The sequence below is a fragment of the Aegilops tauschii genome, chromosome 4 (assembly GCF_002575655.3).
Source record: "Aegilops tauschii subsp. strangulata cultivar AL8/78 chromosome 4, Aet v6.0, whole genome shotgun sequence".
NCBI lineage: Eukaryota > Viridiplantae > Streptophyta > Magnoliopsida > Poales > Poaceae > Aegilops > Aegilops tauschii.
In genome coordinates this window covers 2,988,432-3,004,912 of record NC_053038.3, presented here as the reverse complement: position 1 = coordinate 3,004,912, position 16,481 = coordinate 2,988,432, and the positions used below count along the sequence as shown (strand labels likewise).

Below are 16,481 nucleotides of genomic sequence, written 5' to 3'. Positions count from 1 at the left end.
CGAGATACGCACCCCTTAATTCTTGTTAGACTGGAAAAAGCAAAAATAACTCTGGCTGGCTGGATTGACTCAAGTCCGTTGGAGATTGGGAGTGGCAGGCCCAACGTTCACCCTTCCAAAGGGGATGGTAAAAAAAAACGTATCAGGACTTGATCTCCTGATGCTTGTATTCTAGTATCATCAGGTTGCTTGTGTTGCTACGTATCTTCATGCTAGCTAGATTGACCTAGTACTAGTATAGTTTCATGACTAGATTAAAAGCTACAGATTTTTGACCTCATGGTGCTTGTATTGTACTGTACTCCGTATCATGCTACTTATTACTTGTGCTGGTACAGGACAAAAGAAAGAAACCTGATGGGTAGATGAATATGTTTGTTTCCTCCCTTCTTTCTTTCAAGTATATATGGTATCCATGGAGGACAGCAAACTTTGATTTGACTAGAATAAATTCATTCCAACTGACTTTTCGCTTGTTCGACTGGATCAGGATCAAGTTTCTTTCTTTCTTTGATAGATGGTGGCATGCATGCATATCAGCTAACTAAATAAAACAAAGCAAAGTTTGATACATATCTGACTAGAAAAACCCGTTCCGTTACAAGAGATTTTTCATAACTTAACAGCCTGACACGAATCAAGCATCCTTCGAAAGGTAGCTTCAAAGTAAGATGCTCCTTTGGTTCAAAACTGAACTACTTTCCTTTCTTTCTTTCTTTCTTTACATATATGCCATCTTTTCATTCATTGATGCCCGGTCTATGAAAAGACCAAAGGTTCCCAACTAACAGTACACAAAAAATAAAGGGCTCAGCTAACCACATTACAAGCCATGCTTACAGCAACTACGGAACTAACTATGTTTACAGACAAAAGGATCCACTGCTGCAAACAGATTGTCAGTTTGAAACCCTCCCAACATCCATCCATGCATCCTCTGGGCTTTCACAAACAGATTGTCATGTTGCCCCGCATCCATACATCCCTTCATCGGCTGAGCTTCCACAAGGCAACTTGTCCAAAAACATCAAGTATCTACAGCAAATGGAAAGGCATCCTCCCAGGCCCTAAAGCGTACATCTTTCATTTTCTCCCAACTAGTAGGACATCCACTGGGCAGCAAAAACAAGTCTAAATATGTCAAAAACAAGTTGAGCATCTACTGGTAGGATGCATGCATCAACATCTCTCGCTTTTACGATTTTGTACACGGAACGGAGCAGCCGTACGTACACGCCCAAACAACTTCATGGACGTACATAGCAACAGGACCATGGGCTGCTACAGCAACATCAGTCACACCATGCTGAAACCGCAGCCATCTGCTGCACAACAAGATCATGAATAAGTCAGGCATAGTATCCATGTAGTTTGAACAGTTGAAATTTCCAGCTTATCAAGTGAATAGATGAATATACTCAATGTATCATCGCCACAAACCAACAAAGGGCAACAACGAGTGAATTGCAAAAAACATCGACATTAAAGGCTAGGGTTGCAGAAACCACACTTTTACAGTTTTATGCCAAAAACCACTAATTCTGAGGCTATTTTTTTTCAGAAAACACTAGTCACTCAGTTTGCTCGTTTTAACCCTGATTATGATAGATGGAGCCCGCAAAAGCTGACGTGGCATAACGGTTCGGACTAGACGTCGTTAGACTTTTCTTTTTGCAAAAAACTCCTTTCTTAAGAAACAAATAGCGACTCCCATATGCTCAAGAAAAGAAAAACATGGGGAGTTCAGCCAGGAAAACAAGCCGCTACCGCCCGTTGACCGTCACAGTCCCCTCGACGGCCGCCCGTGAACGCCGCCGCCGGCGGCAGGCCTGTGCACGCCGCCACCCCTACGTATCCGCCAGAATCTGGCCGGGAAAACGAGCCGCCATCGCCCGTCGCCATGGTTGTGAACCTTTGCCGTCGCGCCCTTCCCTCTCAGCCAGCTCGCAGAATTCGACCGCATCATGGCAGTCAAGCACGACGTCGAGGGTGGGGACTCCAGCCACACCGCTGCAGATCCTTTTTTCCTCCCGGCCTCACAAGCTGCGCCGTCGCCGTTGACTGACGTCCGAGCCGGTGGAGCTCGAGCGCACCGGCGTTCGGGCCGAGGCCGCCGAGCCACGAGCAGCAGCTCCACGGCGCCTCCTCATGCGGCGGCCAAGCAGAGGCATCTCCCTGCGACGTCCAAGCAGTAGCAGCTCCGTGCGCCGGCCGACCAGCAGCTCTATTGTATCATCCCTGCACCGGCCGAGAAGAAGTAGGGGCCTGCGCCGGCTGACCAACAACTCCCCGTACCTCCCTGTGTCGGCCGCCAGCAGCTCCCCCGCACCTCTCCGGCGCTGGCCGAGCAGCACCGACCGCCGGCGCTGGCCACGAGCACGCTGCCACCTCCGTGGAGGACAGACGAGGAGGCAGGCGACGGGGTGGGGGCTGATTGCTTTTTTCATTTTCGAATGAGTGTGTCTTTGTGAAATTACAGGGACTGTTTTGTAAATCTGTATAAATCCCCTGCCTAACATTGTCAAATGTCAACCGCTATGCCACGTTAGCTTTTACGGGTCCCACCTGTCATAATCGTCACTAAATGGGCCAAAGCCGCCAACTAGTGTTATTTGCAAAAAATTAACCTCGGAATTAGTGTTTTTTGGCACAAAACTGTAGAAGTGTGGTTTCTGTAACCCTAGCCTTTAATGTCGATGTTTTCTGCAATTCACTCGGCAACAACACATCTTGTCTATGAACGAGTAATTGGCTGTGGCACGAAAAATTATAAAACATAAACAAGTAGAACTTGTACTTAAGCCATACTACAAGTCAACACGTGCATGATCCTTGACTAAACAACATACAGTATTGCTCAAAGACACAAACACAACTTTCGAGATTCCATTAACTACACTCCACTTTTTGAGTAAACAAGCTAAAAATCATCATCATTAGATTCTACATAGCTCACACCAACTGAACAAGAGACCAAGACTAAATATGCTGTCACCAAACCAGAGGGGGACAAATTTGCTTCTGATGCTACCCGCATATCTCATTGCCAGTGAGCATCATACTAATAGACATGACAAGACAGAGCATGGATCGTATCAACAGATGTATGGTCATCCTAATTACGAATGATATATGTATGCACCTCCCGCTCCCAGTCCCAGGTTAACAATATGATAGATTAAGATTTGGTGGGGATGAATCAGGGGGTACCTGTGCTTGAGTTCTGGGTCAGTGGTTGCTCTTGGCGTTGATGAAGAGAAGAGGCCCTTCTTCTCCGACGACGAACCCATGAGGATCGCCATCTTCTTTGATTCTTCTGCTTCTTCTTCTTAGAGATGGATGGATGGATTAGCTGCTGGACTCCATCCATGAATTGCTTATTTGGATAACTTGGCAGGGTTGGTCATCGATTACTGCAGCAAACAGTTTTTGCTAACACAAGGTCAAGTGGCTGCATACAGAGAAAGTATAGGAGCACAACAATGTATCATGCAGCAGCTCTACACACAACTTAACGGTTCAAGCAGTAAATAGGACATGACATAGAATGGTGGCTCAGCCCTATCACGTTCATATATTTACAAGTTAACTGAGAATACAGTTCATCTAAAAGATAGCCCTCTCTAAATATTGTCGAGCTACGCTGGGCATACGGAGATCGTCGCCAAGGAGCATGGGCGATGAGAGATGTACAAGAAGGGGGGCAATGACGAGGCCGGGCTGTACGGTGGAGCTACCGATGAGGCCAAGCATGTTCTACTCGCAACATTTTTTTGGGACGGAGGGAGAAGTAACCGACATGCTCAACAAGCATAATACTTGCATGTCTTAACAGAAAAATAGCCCAACTTTCACAAATGAACTTTATAAAACAAGAATAATAACAAATGTCCAGTAAAAACAACATAAATACACCAATCTCTCAAAAGGATAGGTACTAATATGGTTGATTGCTATTCATGAGTCACATGATTTGTGTACATCAAAGAGAAAGTAGCGGGTTCCCATGAATTATAATGTCAAATGCAAAAATGATTATGGTCCAGTTTTAATCTAAGTGAAAGCTGCATCCAAATGATTATGGTCGAGTTTTAATCTAAAAAATCAAAAACTACAGTTTTTATCTGATCAAGCTTTTGCCGTAGAAAGTTGACATTTTCTGCATCCAGTTTATTCCACTAACAACACGAGCGCTAGCCAAACAATGTCCAGCCAATAGCATGTTTAGGTGATAGTAACAGTGAGCTAGATAAGGTGCAAACTGAAGTACCATTCAGTAGCAAAACAAAAATTGTGCTATTACGTGACCATAAACCACACATGCATCATGCGGGACCAAATATGGTTTGAATCAGAACCCAAATTCAACTAGCCTCATACAGAATCTCACCAGGAATTAGAGAGATATCACCCAACCATCCTATTCAGAAGAATTATCGGGCGCAGACTGAACGACCAGAGAAGGAGAATTTTGAACCACATCAAAATAGCAGTAAAAAAGGGTCTTGGTGGTAAGTTAGGGATCGACCTTGTGCAGGGTGTCTTTGTGGTCGTAGTCCAGGTCGGACTAGATGATGTCCTCCTCGCCAGCTTGGGCATGGGGTCCTAGTCGTCGTCCATAGAGTCGAGCGCTCGCTGTTTCAAATCAAACAAACAAATAAGTTTAGCCAACCAGTAAAAACAAGAAGGGAGCACTAACCCATCAACTGTCCAGTTACATATAGAAAACAGATCATACACAAACAGATCATACAAATCATTAGTGGAAGCTAGTAATCATGTTAAAACAAACTATGATCAGCCAAGTGACAGAATGATCCCTACTACCCATAGCAGCATATTCCACAACAATATTACACTGGCACATATTACCGCCCTCCCGAAAAGCTTGTCTTAGATTTGTCTAGATACGGATTTATCTATACACGGTTTAGTGTAAGAAAACAATGTAGCTGGTATGACAAATTTGTAAACAAGGGCCAACAAGCCTTTTCTAAAATGAAAGCAAAATGACTCCAGTGGCAACTAGAAAGAAAGCAGCAACACATGGAGATGGATAATAACATCAATTGTTTTCCAATGTCAGGCATTTAAGCATCACAATCCTCTTCTAAAGACGACACTACCCAGCACAACTATAAACAATATACACATCATCGCAAGAGATAAAAGTATTGATCATACTTGACTAGAAGCGCTAGAGAGGATGCAGTGGGCAAATCCCGATGTTGGCCTTGCTCCTCTGGCCGCTAGGAGGGATGTTGACGCGCTCCATGGCTGCGGCTGCTGTCCATGGAGGCATCCCAAGGAGAAGGGCCCTGACTCCTCTGCCGGTGTGTGGTTGTCGAGAAGGAGCCCGAGGCTCCTTCAGATCCGCTCCCGTTGTCGCTCGGAGCAGCCTTGAAGAAATTATTTAAATATGACAACTAGAACAGAATTTAGGAAAACCATCTAAAATAACATTCAGAAAGCAACTGACAACTTCATGAATTTCAATCTCTAGATTGTGATTATCAAATGTGAAGCTGTAGTATAGCAACGCAACCAGGATCTAAGTTTTTTGTCTATGTGAACATAGAAGGTTAATAGAGAAATCAGATGAGAGTTAAGCAAGGTTTTTGAGTCGCCTAGCCAAGTCGAGTCGCCATGCCTCCGACTAGTGGCTCGCTGTGATTAGTCTGCGAATCGTCGTGATTAATCACCCCAGGTGTTAAGAGGAGGAGGAGGGGGAAGAGGTGCTGTTGCAGGCGGAGGAGGGGGTAGGCCTCCTTCCCGGTCATCCCTCCCTTCGCCTTGCTGAAGCAAGCCGCCCTGCTTTGAGGTCCTAGCTAGTCGCCCGACTAATCGTCGACTAGCCTACCAGCCGCGCGACTCGCTCCTCTGGCCAAGTCGCCTGCGCAAGACAACCTCGCTCCAACGACTCGGTGATTAGTCGGCGACTCAAAAACCTTGGGAGTTAAGAATAAAAAGGAGACATGTACTGCGAGTTGAAGAAACCCAACACAAACAACACCATTAAGTGAACCTGAACTATAGTTCTTATTGTGATTGTGACACAACAGTGCCGCACAATCCATCTATTCATACTCGATCGGTAGTCACACATACACACCGACGACAACAGGACCAACTATACACTGAGCCACTCTTTCTTACGATGGATGAAATGAACCGACAATAAAGCATGTATTATACTGACCTATCCATGATCCCGCCATCCTAGAGACCCGCGCCTACTGCTGCACGCTGTTAGTTGACCTTGGTGCGCTATAAGAACTGCTCCCGTGCCAGCGCGCGAACGCTCCTAAGATAGCCGTTGAATAACACGGATCCCTCCTGGAATGTACAACTGCAGTATAGCAAAGAGCCATGCTCAGAATGTTATTGCCTACTAAACTAACATACAAGTTTCATCAGAATAAGTTCAACTACGTCAAGCGGAAAAATACGCAAACATAACATTCCAGAAGCATTGGGAACTCCATATATTCCTCATATCTTAATTTCAATAGATCCACGGTTGATAACTAGAACACCTGACTGGTTTTGCTGCAGCCACGTCAAATGCACCAGTAAAGAAGAATTAGTGCAATTATATAACACACATCAATTGTTTTCAAATGTCAAGCATTCAAGCATCACGGTCCTCTTCTAAAGACGAGAAGTAGCGCAACTATAGTAGGCACATCATCGCAAGAGACAAAATTGTAACCGTTCCTACTCCTGGAGATCACAGGGCGAGGAGATGAAGAAATCTGATTTAGCACAATAAGTCAAAAGGCCTTTGGATAATGACGCCTAGAAACTTTGGAGACTATGTAAGATTAAAAGTAGCAACTATGCTAGAGCTAGAAACTAGTCCACTGAATGCGATTGTCTAGAAACTATGCTAGAGCAGAGCATTGATAACTTGGGAAAAGCATCTTGAGAAAAAGAAAGCACCTTGTGCGGTCGGCGTCGTCATCGCTTCGAGGTCGAGGTACGACCTGATGACGTCCTCATCAAGCCTCGGCGTGTGATCCCGCATGTTCCTCGTCGATATCGTCCATGGAGGGCGCCTGCTGCTCTGAATCAAACATACAAATAAATTAGAGGATCTGAGAGAGACTAGAACTCCAAGCAACATTCTGTTCAGTACAATTTGTGTAGGTAGCACAACAACAAATGGACAACTTTACACATAGACAAACACATGTAGGCAAACGAAAAAACGATGGCTTTGAATGCACTAAATTCCCGTAGATCACACCTCACAGGCACACGCTTGCAGGCAATACAGAAATCAAGATGCCTCACAGTGGATCACATCAAGAGAAAAATAGTTGCTGATTAATACATCCTAAAAATGTGAAGTATTGTACTATACTGGAATGAAAATCAAAGCATTTCTATGCCGGGACCATAGGAGACAATGTAGTTGTTGCTCAACTTCACAGCAAACATCACGAAAGCAAATGTTCCACCTAGGCTATCTCGATTAAGTTCACACCATGCATGGAACTTTGGACACTATCTCGATTAGAAGTACTCCCTCCATTTGGAATTACTTGTCTTGGAAATGAATATATCTAGAATTAAAATACGTCTAGATACATCCATTTCTGCGACAAGTAATTCCGAACGGAGGGAGTAGCACCTAGGCTAGAGCTGGAAACTGGTCCACTTTGAACAGGTACATGATGCGAGTGTCTAGAAACTATGCTAGACGCAGAGCAGCAATGACTTGGAAAACATAAAGCATCTTGGGTGGGAGGGCGGAGCAGAGAGCAACCTTGTGCGGGGAGTCGGTGTCATCGTCGCCTCGAGGTTGAGGTATGACCTGATCAAGCTTGGGCGAGCGGCCCCGTATGTTCCTCGTTGATGTCGTGCATAAAGGGCGCCTGCTGCTCTGAATCAAACAAACAAATAAATTAGGGGATCTGAGAGAGACCAGAACTCCGACGAGGGAGGGGCGATGACGGTGGCGCGCCTTCGGCTCGCTTCGGATTTTGTAGTCGTCAATGGGTGGTCCATAAATCTGGATGGTGTTCGTTGTACTATCATGATTGAAGATGAGTAGATCGGAAGTTCTATCAAGAAAAAATTAAAAACATTAAGCTGGTATAATTTTAGAAGGAAAAAAAGACAAGAGTTTGTTTTGTTGGTATCATTTTTAGTGAAAATAAGATGCCCTAATCTCTGTGGGGCCCATGTGCTAGAGACTGGAGAGCAGGCTCAGTGTCAGTAGCCAAGCCAGGAAAAAGCCATAGCCCGCAGCTTTCAGATTAGCCATGTCCCTCGCGCCTCCTCCGTGCCCGCCTCCTCTGCTCCGCCTCCGCGGCCCCCGCCGCGACGCCGCCCTCTCCGCCGCCGTCCCATCCCGCCCTCTCTCCGGATGCCTCGCCACCGGGCGGGGCCCCGGCTCCGGCCGCCCCTACTGCCTTTTCTCCGGCGCCGGCCGCCGGAAGCAGGTGCGCGCACCGCCCGTCTCTTTACTAGACCAACCATCTTCCGCGAGCAAGATTTGGCTGGGTTTTAGATTTTCTCTGGGTCCAGATTTTGTACTGATGGTTTTGGTGGCTGCAAGTGCAAGGTGTTATCCTGCTAAATGCTGTTGAAACTGTAGCTCGAATTCAGTTCTTCATCCTGCATTGAGTTAACAGTTGGGGGTAATGCTGGAAGACATTCAGAGTGCTGGATTGCTGCCGGATGTTTTGCTTTTAATCTTGTATAAGAACATAGCCAAATCGAATTAGGACGATACTATTCCTGCAAGTGCCATGTTTAGATCTAGTTGGTTCAGATATTTGATGGTTTGCAGACAACTGATTGTTCTGAACTGTGCACTGTTAAGTATCAGACTGCCCTCTTTGATCTGTAATAGGCATTGTTGGACTACAATCTCGATAGGTATACAACTGATGTTGATTTCTTGCAAGAATCCAGTGCTACTCGCAATCTTCAATGGTTAGACAACCAGAGCAACAAACATATCAACAAGCTGTGTACTTTCCTTGCAGGAGGAAGCTAGGAGAGGGCTGGAGAGTGCCGTAGACCAGAACAAGACGGGGTTTGGGACATGGGGCGTGGAAACTGATACAAGGCGGCGAAGAGACCCGCGTGGTGGTCCGGGTCCTGCTGCCGGTGGCGGTGGCAGGGGAAGGCCTGCAGGAGGAGGAGGAGGTGGTGGTGGAGGTGGTTGGTTCAGGTGGTTTAGCAGCGGAGGCTTCTGGGACGCGGCGAAGCAGACCGTTCTGACGATCCTCGGCATTATCTCTGCGGTAAGCGGGGAATGTCCTGTGTTACTATGTCTAGTCCTTTCTGTAAAACATACTTATATAGTAGTGCTAACACTTGCTCAACTTTGCATTGCAGGTCTTCCTCATCGCGAATTTCAACGTGCTTCTGGGGGCTGCCGTCTACCCGTTGCTGGTCGTGCTGCGGCAAATACGGCGCGCACTCACCTTTGCGGCTTATTGTGTTTCTCGGGCCATGTCGGCGCCCGCTTCCAGGCCGAAGCCAACTCCTGTAGACAGCGCTGAAGTGGTGGCTGCAGCGCCTGTCAAAGAAAGAGCCAGAATGTCTGCAGCAGAAAGAGTTGTTGCAAAATGGCGTTCGGACTGAATTAGAGGACATTTCAGTGCCTTGCGAGTTATACTACTGATTTTTCGGCTGGTCAGATAGTTTTGATACCATAACTGTACAAGTTCTGTTTCTTGTTTTCGAGGAAGTGGCGGGAGCAGAGACTTTATATTAGAAGTAGATGGCGTTACAGCTATTTATATTTGAATGGGTTAATTATAAGCACTACTTCTGTGGAAGATACTTTGGAAATTCCACATTTACTTGTAGCTGGTGGTTCGATTTGAGGTCTGGACTTGATCGGCGATATATATGGTTATACAGGCAGCTTTCAACAGCAGCAGACTAAGCCTGCCAAGTCTGAACTCTGAGAATGTTTTCAGGTCATGTTCAACTTTGGTCCTGTTTTCAGTTCATGTTCGAAGCAACTTTGCTATGAATCTGAGAAGCTCACTGAAACCTATGTTTCGTTGTGCATATTCAGACTATTCGGGCCGAGTTTTAGGATGATCATAAATATACCTCACTTTAAGTTATGATTCTGATTTGTGTGTTGCACCATCATCCATATCTTTGTTTTCAAGCAGTTTCATGGCAAATCAAATACTCCCTCCGATCCAAAATAAGTGTCGTCCATATCTTTATTTTTTATCAGAGGGAGTAGTATATTTTTCTTTGTCAATGACACTACACATTGACAGGTTAAGCATGTACACATTGACAGGTTAAGCATGTATGTTCTTAATTTTTGTATCAGAAGAACAAGATGTGCAATGAGCAGTTCCACTAGAGATTTTGCACAGAGAAGCAATTATTAGATAGATTCCTGTCGATCTGAGAAACTCACTGAAAGCTGCAGGTTATATTGCATATTCAGACTATCGAGTCAAGTTTCAGACTGATCATAAATAGACCTCAGTTTAAGTTATGATGCCGATTTATGTACTGCATCATAGTTCATATATTTGGTTTCAAGCATTCACAGGGCAAATTATACGCATTTTTTCATTCGTTGTGACAGTACACATTGACAGGTTAGCATGTACTTCCAGTATCAAAACAAGATGCGAAGTGAGCAATTCCACTAGAGATTGTGCATAGAAAACCAGCAGCTTCCAATCAACTCATTCATGTGCTACCATTAACACAAAAACAGCATATTTCACCACATGTGCTAATTTAAATAGCATGAAGACAATTTGACCTACCATAGCTGACGATGTTTGGAACAGAAACAGAGTCATACATCATGATACCAAGTACACGACAGCTCTGCATCTAGAGACCGCGAAACAGAGCACAAGGGGCATACTGCTAAGGAAGTACACCCGCTAATGTGATTCAGATTCAGCCTATCATAAGGTCAGAAAAACTAATCCTCGTCCGCGTTGGCTTCAACGGCTGCACCGTTTTGCTCTTCGGGCACTGCCTCCAGTTTCCTCTTCTTTTCAGATTGTTTCTTGCCTGATGCTGGCTTCCGGGCTGCGTTTCTGCTTCTGAACTCTGAAACAGAAACAGGGCAAAAAGGGCGGCCGTGAGAGCTTGTATAAGATGGACGGTAGAAAAATCTTACTAGTTTGTTTCCAAATTAATTCTTAGAGGAAGCAGAAAGGATTGAGTGCAATCCAATAAACATAAATGTTCTTTTGAACGCCATTGCATCTAAATACAATAGCTATTATCAACTCCCAGTTATGCTCTCGAATCCCAGATTCATGCAGTTCCTAATTCATAACTCATAAGGATATTAATCAGTCAAAGAAATTCCATTGTCGTTAACAACTTCTGTTTACACCCCCAGATTCTCGAAGCCAACAATCTAAATCACCGAGCCACTGCACACTTCATTTACATTACTGCATAGAGTTAGCCATGCAGCTTACAAACTCCAAGCACATATACTTGATGAGCACAGCTGAAGAACAAGAACATAAGACTGCAACAGAGGACTTGTACTATAAGATGGACGGTAGAGAAATCTTACTGAAGGCAGATGACGGTGGAACAAGTTTGTTTCTAAATTAATTGTACCCAGAAGCAGAAAGGATTTAATCCAATAAACCCAAATGTTCTTTTGAACACGATTGCGTCTAAATCCAATACTTAACTATTATCAACTTCTACTTATGCTCTTGGATCCCAGGTTCAAATAACTCCTCATTGGTAAAGATGTTAATCAGTCAAAGAAATTGTGAACAGCTTGTATTTATGCTCTTGGATTCTCTAAGCTGAAGATCTTAAGAACTGATTATTGCGTAGAGTTATATCCATACAGCATCTAAAGTTCTAAACTCAAAGAACATATTCTTGACGGGCACAACTGAGCAAGAACAGCAGACTGTAACAGAATGGAGGATACAAGTAGAAAACAACACTGACCTTCCAGTGCAGTCCTCAGGGGCTCCACAAACTCGGGGAACTCGATCTCATCGAGCGCCTTGAAGACGTCCTCGGCGTTGATCGTCTGCCTCTTTCCGTCCTTGCACACATCATTGGCCCTGCAAATAAGACCGCACCCATATCACTATCATCATCCCAAAAGCATCACATCACAGGGACAGAGAAGCCTAATACTATGCTGAAACTATCGGTTCCTCCTGCATTCCATGGGTGCGCCCTCAGCCCTATGTCAGCAATCTAAAGCAGAGCAATTAGCTGAAGAACTATGTCAGCAATGCAGATTCTGAACCAGTAGTTACTGATGCCAAGAAATTAACTGCTAGTGCTGTCTTCCCCCGAAACACCCAAACATTTCACACAAGCATCAAATTCGACACTCGGATCCACCCAGCAAATTGAATCGAATCATCAAGGACAAGTGATTTACTGCTCCTTTCTCCCCCAAACCACCCAAACATTTCACATAGGCAACAAATTCGTCACCCGGATCCACCCAACAAACCAAATCAATCATGACCACTCGCAGGAATCAACCAGAGCAAGAATCAGGGGGAGGAAGAAATGGGGGCTGGGGGGGATTCGAACGCACGTGGCGGAGAGGTAGTGGATGAAGATGCGGGCGCTCTCGGCGAAGGCGGCCATGGCGTCCTTGTTGACGATGACCTCGGCCCCTCCCTCTGCCCCCTCGCCGCCGGACGCGGCCCGGGCGAGCTTGTCCTTGACCAGCCGCCGCACGATGGCCTTGGGCAGCTCCTCCACCTCCGCCTCCGTCATCGCCGCCACCGGCGCGGCCGCAGCCTTGTCTTTGCCCTTGGACCCCTCGTCGGCGGCCGCGGCCGCAGCCTTGGGCTTCTTGGACTTGGCCTTGGCCCCCTCCCCCTCGTCGGCGGCCGCAGCCGCAGCCTTGGGCTTCTTGGCCTTGGCCCCCTCCCCCTCGTCGGCGGCCGCAGCCGCAGCCTTGGGCTTCTTGGCCTTGGCCCCCTCCCCCTCGTCGCCGGGGGCAGCCGCAGCCTTGGGCTTCTTGGCCTTGGCCTTGGCCTTGGACCCGTCGCCCTGGGCGGCCGCCTCCGGCTCCTTGGCCTCCCCCGCCATGGATCCCTCGCGCTGCCGCCGGTGGCCGGTGAAGAGAGAGGAGAGGAAGAGTGAGCAGGAGGGGAAACCCTAGCCGGCAAAATCTTGGCGCGCTCCACTTTCCCCATTTCCCGCCATGGCTGCTGGCTTATGTGGTGGAGCTCGAGGTTTTGCTGGGCTTCGTGGGCCGGGCTGGGGAGGAGGAAGGGGACAGACCCACGAAAAAAAAGAGGCCCACGAAAAAGGGGTGTTCCGAGAATCGAACTCGGGACCTCTCGCACCCGAAGCGAGAATCATACCACTAGACCAAACACCCTGAGTTGTGCTTCCTTCACGATACCAAAGCTCTTATCCCTATTTTGTGACAGAACACCTTTCTCCCCAGAGGTATCGACGATCACAAAAAAAACCTCTGCATTTTCTTATGTTAGGGTAATGGGGGGAGTGGAAACGGTTGGAAGGAAACATATTCATTGCCAATAAATGCGTGAAAAAATGCAAAACTATTTTCATATTGTACTGATTATACGTGATCGTCCAAGTGAACAAGCGGTGGAATGTCGACAGTTGTCATTATTGTTCCGCCGACCATCAGGTCGTGAGGCTTTCCCAGGGGATGTTTTCGATTTGCATTCTCGTCTCTTAAAAAGACGTCGGGATATATAGACTATCGCAGTGTCCACAACGGCACATGCGTTGGTTTGTGTCGGTCGGAGGTCCAGAGATCAAGGCCAGCCTTTCGCCCCAATTCAACGCGAGAAGAGTTTTTTCTCGGCGGGGTGAAGGCCGACATTCGTTTCCTCTGGGTGGAAAGAAGAAGATTGTTGGTGAGTTTTTATTTTTTTCATTGCGGTAACAACAATTAGCCTCTATATCCTATTTTAGTTTTTGTTTAACCTGCTTTGCCTACTTTCATTTCTAATTCTTCACATTACATTGTAAAATAAAACACATCACGCCACAATCTAGAAAACCCAACCCAAACCTTTAGAGAAACACTCATCACATCGAAAAGTATGAACATATTAGATATTTGTCCCCAAAGAAAATGGTTACAGAGGGTATACTATCCTGGCAAGTCTGCATCTTCATGCAAGAGAGGTAGCCACACAGTATGCACATGGCGTGAGGCGCGAGCACATCAGTGAAGGATCCGACTTTCCTTTCACAAGATAAAAAGTCCTCTATGCCCTTTCTTCTATGTATTGAGAAACCAAACCTCTACTATGAAACGGGAGTCTGTGATAGTGATAGTTAGGTGGTACATTGTTCGTTCGCCTCCATCGCTTCCTCCACCTCTCCCTCATGCGCATGAAATAAAAGGAAACTTCCTCCTCCCGCTTTCAGTTTCTCTCTACCAAATCAAATGTAAGATTGTCGGTCGATGGCTAGGCATAACTCCTACTCGTACGCCACCAGCACCCTCGCTCTGTCACTACCCTCCCGATTGCATGCTACACCATAGCCATGCCACCGACACCTCGCCATCTCGCTTTCTCGCCTTTGAGCCTTGCTTCACTTCTGCCCTCATCCATTTGCTCCAAGACGGCTTCCGCAACGCAAAGCAAAGTCGACAACCCCTCAATGGAGCACTCATCAAGGTCTACTCGGCTGCACTTCCTCTCTCATCGGAGTCATCAGCAGTGAACCGGGGACCAAGCCTGCCAATCCACGATGGTGCGCTTAAAGTGGCTCAGCTAGACTTCATATTTTGTTTTGGATTAAGTACTAGTAGCTTAACATCGGCATGAACAAGAGTGCCATAGGATAGGCTGGCTAGCTCCACCTCGCCCACTTCATCCCGCAGTCATCTTCGTCCTCCACGTGACCATGCTAGCTTTCAAGATTTGGATGTGTGGAAAGCGTGAACTATGTGAGGAGGGTGTGTCCTCTATGAGAATTTGACGAGCCATCTTCATCGCAGACGGTTGCAACGAGGACGTGTGTGGCGGAGCAGATGGGGTACAAGGACGTGTGGAAGGCCAACAATTCGGACTTATGCCCTTTGCCTCCGTCAAGGACACTGTCACAGGTGTGTCGATCTTGATCCTTTTGATGTCTTTATGCCCGTGAAACAAATATTCGGCTTGGCCAATGGCAACCACACATATAGCAAACCTGACTTGCCTTGAGATGAATTGAATCTGGTTGCAACGCGGTTAGCAACATGTGGATTGATTGCTCGACTAGCAATGCACACTGCATATGTAACCTATTTGTCTTTTGTACTTCTTCAACTCACGGTGATTAGAATCTAGGAACTACATGAATTTATATAACATACTAGGTATGTGCCCGTGAATTGCCACGGGGTCAAATATATTTAAAAACAATAAGAGGATCATACATTTCAAATCTTGATGCAAAGCAAATAGACCAATAAGATTATGTTTTGGTTATAGGGTTTATATTTTCTAGCTATCTTTTGAATTGATAAAATAGGTATGTGCCCATGATTAATCTGCTTTACTGGATTACCAAATATAAGAGATTGATTTATATTTAGTTGCTTCTGGCCATAATTTTTGTGCTATTTATTGGGTTACCAAATATGTATGACAGGCCAAGTTTACCATGAGAAACAATTTACTTACGAACCATGAATTTATTGCTATATTGTAGATTGATCTGGTTTATTGGGTAACCAAATATTGGTTTGATAAAAACTAGAAGGGGCTGGAAAAACAAATAAAATTGGTGGAGGGTGCAAAGCTGGATAATGTGGTGGGGAGAAAACCGAGTGAAACCTGGAACCTTATGTTCTTTTTAAGTAGTATATATAGAGATAGAGATACACATAGCACCTGGTTAAGTAGACTTAGGATTTCTATACTACTTGGGAAAGCAATCGTTGCTTAGCTCTAACATGTCAGTGCGATCTATGGTCAACCAAAAGATAGAACTAGCAAGTTGGTGATTTTATTATTTTATATAGATTGATTCTGCTAATTTAAGTAGTTCTAAGTTATCATCTAACATAGCTATTACAAGATTTATCCATGTTTTGCTTTTCCATTTTTAGCGAATGGAGTGGATTCTGAAATATCATATATCGATTAGTTTTTGGTCAGTCAACTTGAGTAGTAATTATTTTTATTGTCCCAGTGGTTACGTGATATAGGCTACCTTATTATGTTGTGATACTTCATATAGGAGGTCAAGCTTGAAAAAGGTAGATTTGTTGACAAATTGTGAATCATGTTAATTAAGTTGTCATGATATTCCTTTGCTTCAAAATGCTCCCTGAGATGTTAGCAAACATGCCTCTGAATGCTGATTGCCTTTTTACAGAATTGACCACTTATGCAGGCTTTGGTTCATGATGTGTCGACCTTAAAGTCTTAACGATTACCCTTTCAATCATGCAACACTTGGGACGTGGTGTTCAATCCTACTATCTTTTTGTGCACTATTTTTATGTGCTTTCTACCTCATAGGTTTATTTATTT

At 45.4% G+C, this 16,481-nt stretch overlaps 2 protein-coding genes and 1 non-coding gene across 3 annotated transcripts; 1 reads left to right on the top strand and 2 right to left on the bottom strand.

Annotated features, from left to right (window-relative positions):
• The first annotated feature begins 8,219 nt into the window (after positions 1-8,219).
• LOC109774319 (uncharacterized) lies at positions 8,220-9,896 on the top strand. The gene is made up of 3 exons (XM_020333043.4): positions 8,220-8,450; positions 9,000-9,260; positions 9,355-9,896. The coding sequence occupies exons 1-3, from the start codon at positions 8,271-8,273 to the stop codon at positions 9,601-9,603; spliced, it is 690 nt and encodes a 229-aa protein (XP_020188632.1). The 5' UTR covers positions 8,220-8,270; the 3' UTR covers positions 9,604-9,896.
• Positions 9,897-10,674: 778 nt separating this feature from the next.
• On the bottom strand, positions 10,675-13,168 carry LOC109774318 (uncharacterized). Its single transcript, XM_020333041.4, has 3 exons — positions 12,551-13,168; positions 11,941-12,059; positions 10,675-11,064 (listed from the first exon to the last, which is right to left on the bottom strand). The coding sequence occupies exons 1-3, from the start codon at positions 13,051-13,053 to the stop codon at positions 10,934-10,936; spliced, it is 753 nt and encodes a 250-aa protein (XP_020188630.1). The 5' UTR covers positions 13,054-13,168; the 3' UTR covers positions 10,675-10,933.
• Positions 13,169-13,276: 108 nt separating this feature from the next.
• On the bottom strand, positions 13,277-13,348 carry TRNAP-CGG (transfer RNA proline (anticodon CGG)). The gene has a single exon. It is a non-coding gene; the product is annotated as a tRNA-Pro (tRNA).
• Positions 13,349-16,481: the final 3,133 nt, after the last annotated feature.

Excerpts from the sequence above, each read along its gene's own strand:
- LOC109774319 (XM_020333043.4), top strand. The coding sequence starts at position 8,271 with ATGTCCCTCGCGCCTCCTCCGTGCCCGCCTCCTCTGCTCCGCCTCCGC. Across the intron at positions 8,451-8,999 it reads GCGCCGGCCGCCGGAAGCAG|GAGGAAGCTAGGAGAGGGCT; the intron begins GTGCGCGCACCG and ends CTTTCCTTGCAG. Across the intron at positions 9,261-9,354 it reads TCCTCGGCATTATCTCTGCG|GTCTTCCTCATCGCGAATTT; the intron begins GTAAGCGGGGAA and ends TTTGCATTGCAG.
- LOC109774318 (XM_020333041.4), bottom strand. The coding sequence starts at position 13,053 with ATGGCGGGGGAGGCCAAGGAGCCGGAGGCGGCCGCCCAGGGCGACGGG. Across the intron at positions 12,060-12,550 it reads ATCCACTACCTCTCCGCCAC|GGCCAATGATGTGTGCAAGG; the intron begins GTGCGTTCGAAT and ends TCTTATTTGCAG. Across the intron at positions 11,065-11,940 it reads CCTGAGGACTGCACTGGAAG|AGTTCAGAAGCAGAAACGCA; the intron begins GTCAGTGTTGTT and ends TTTCTGTTTCAG.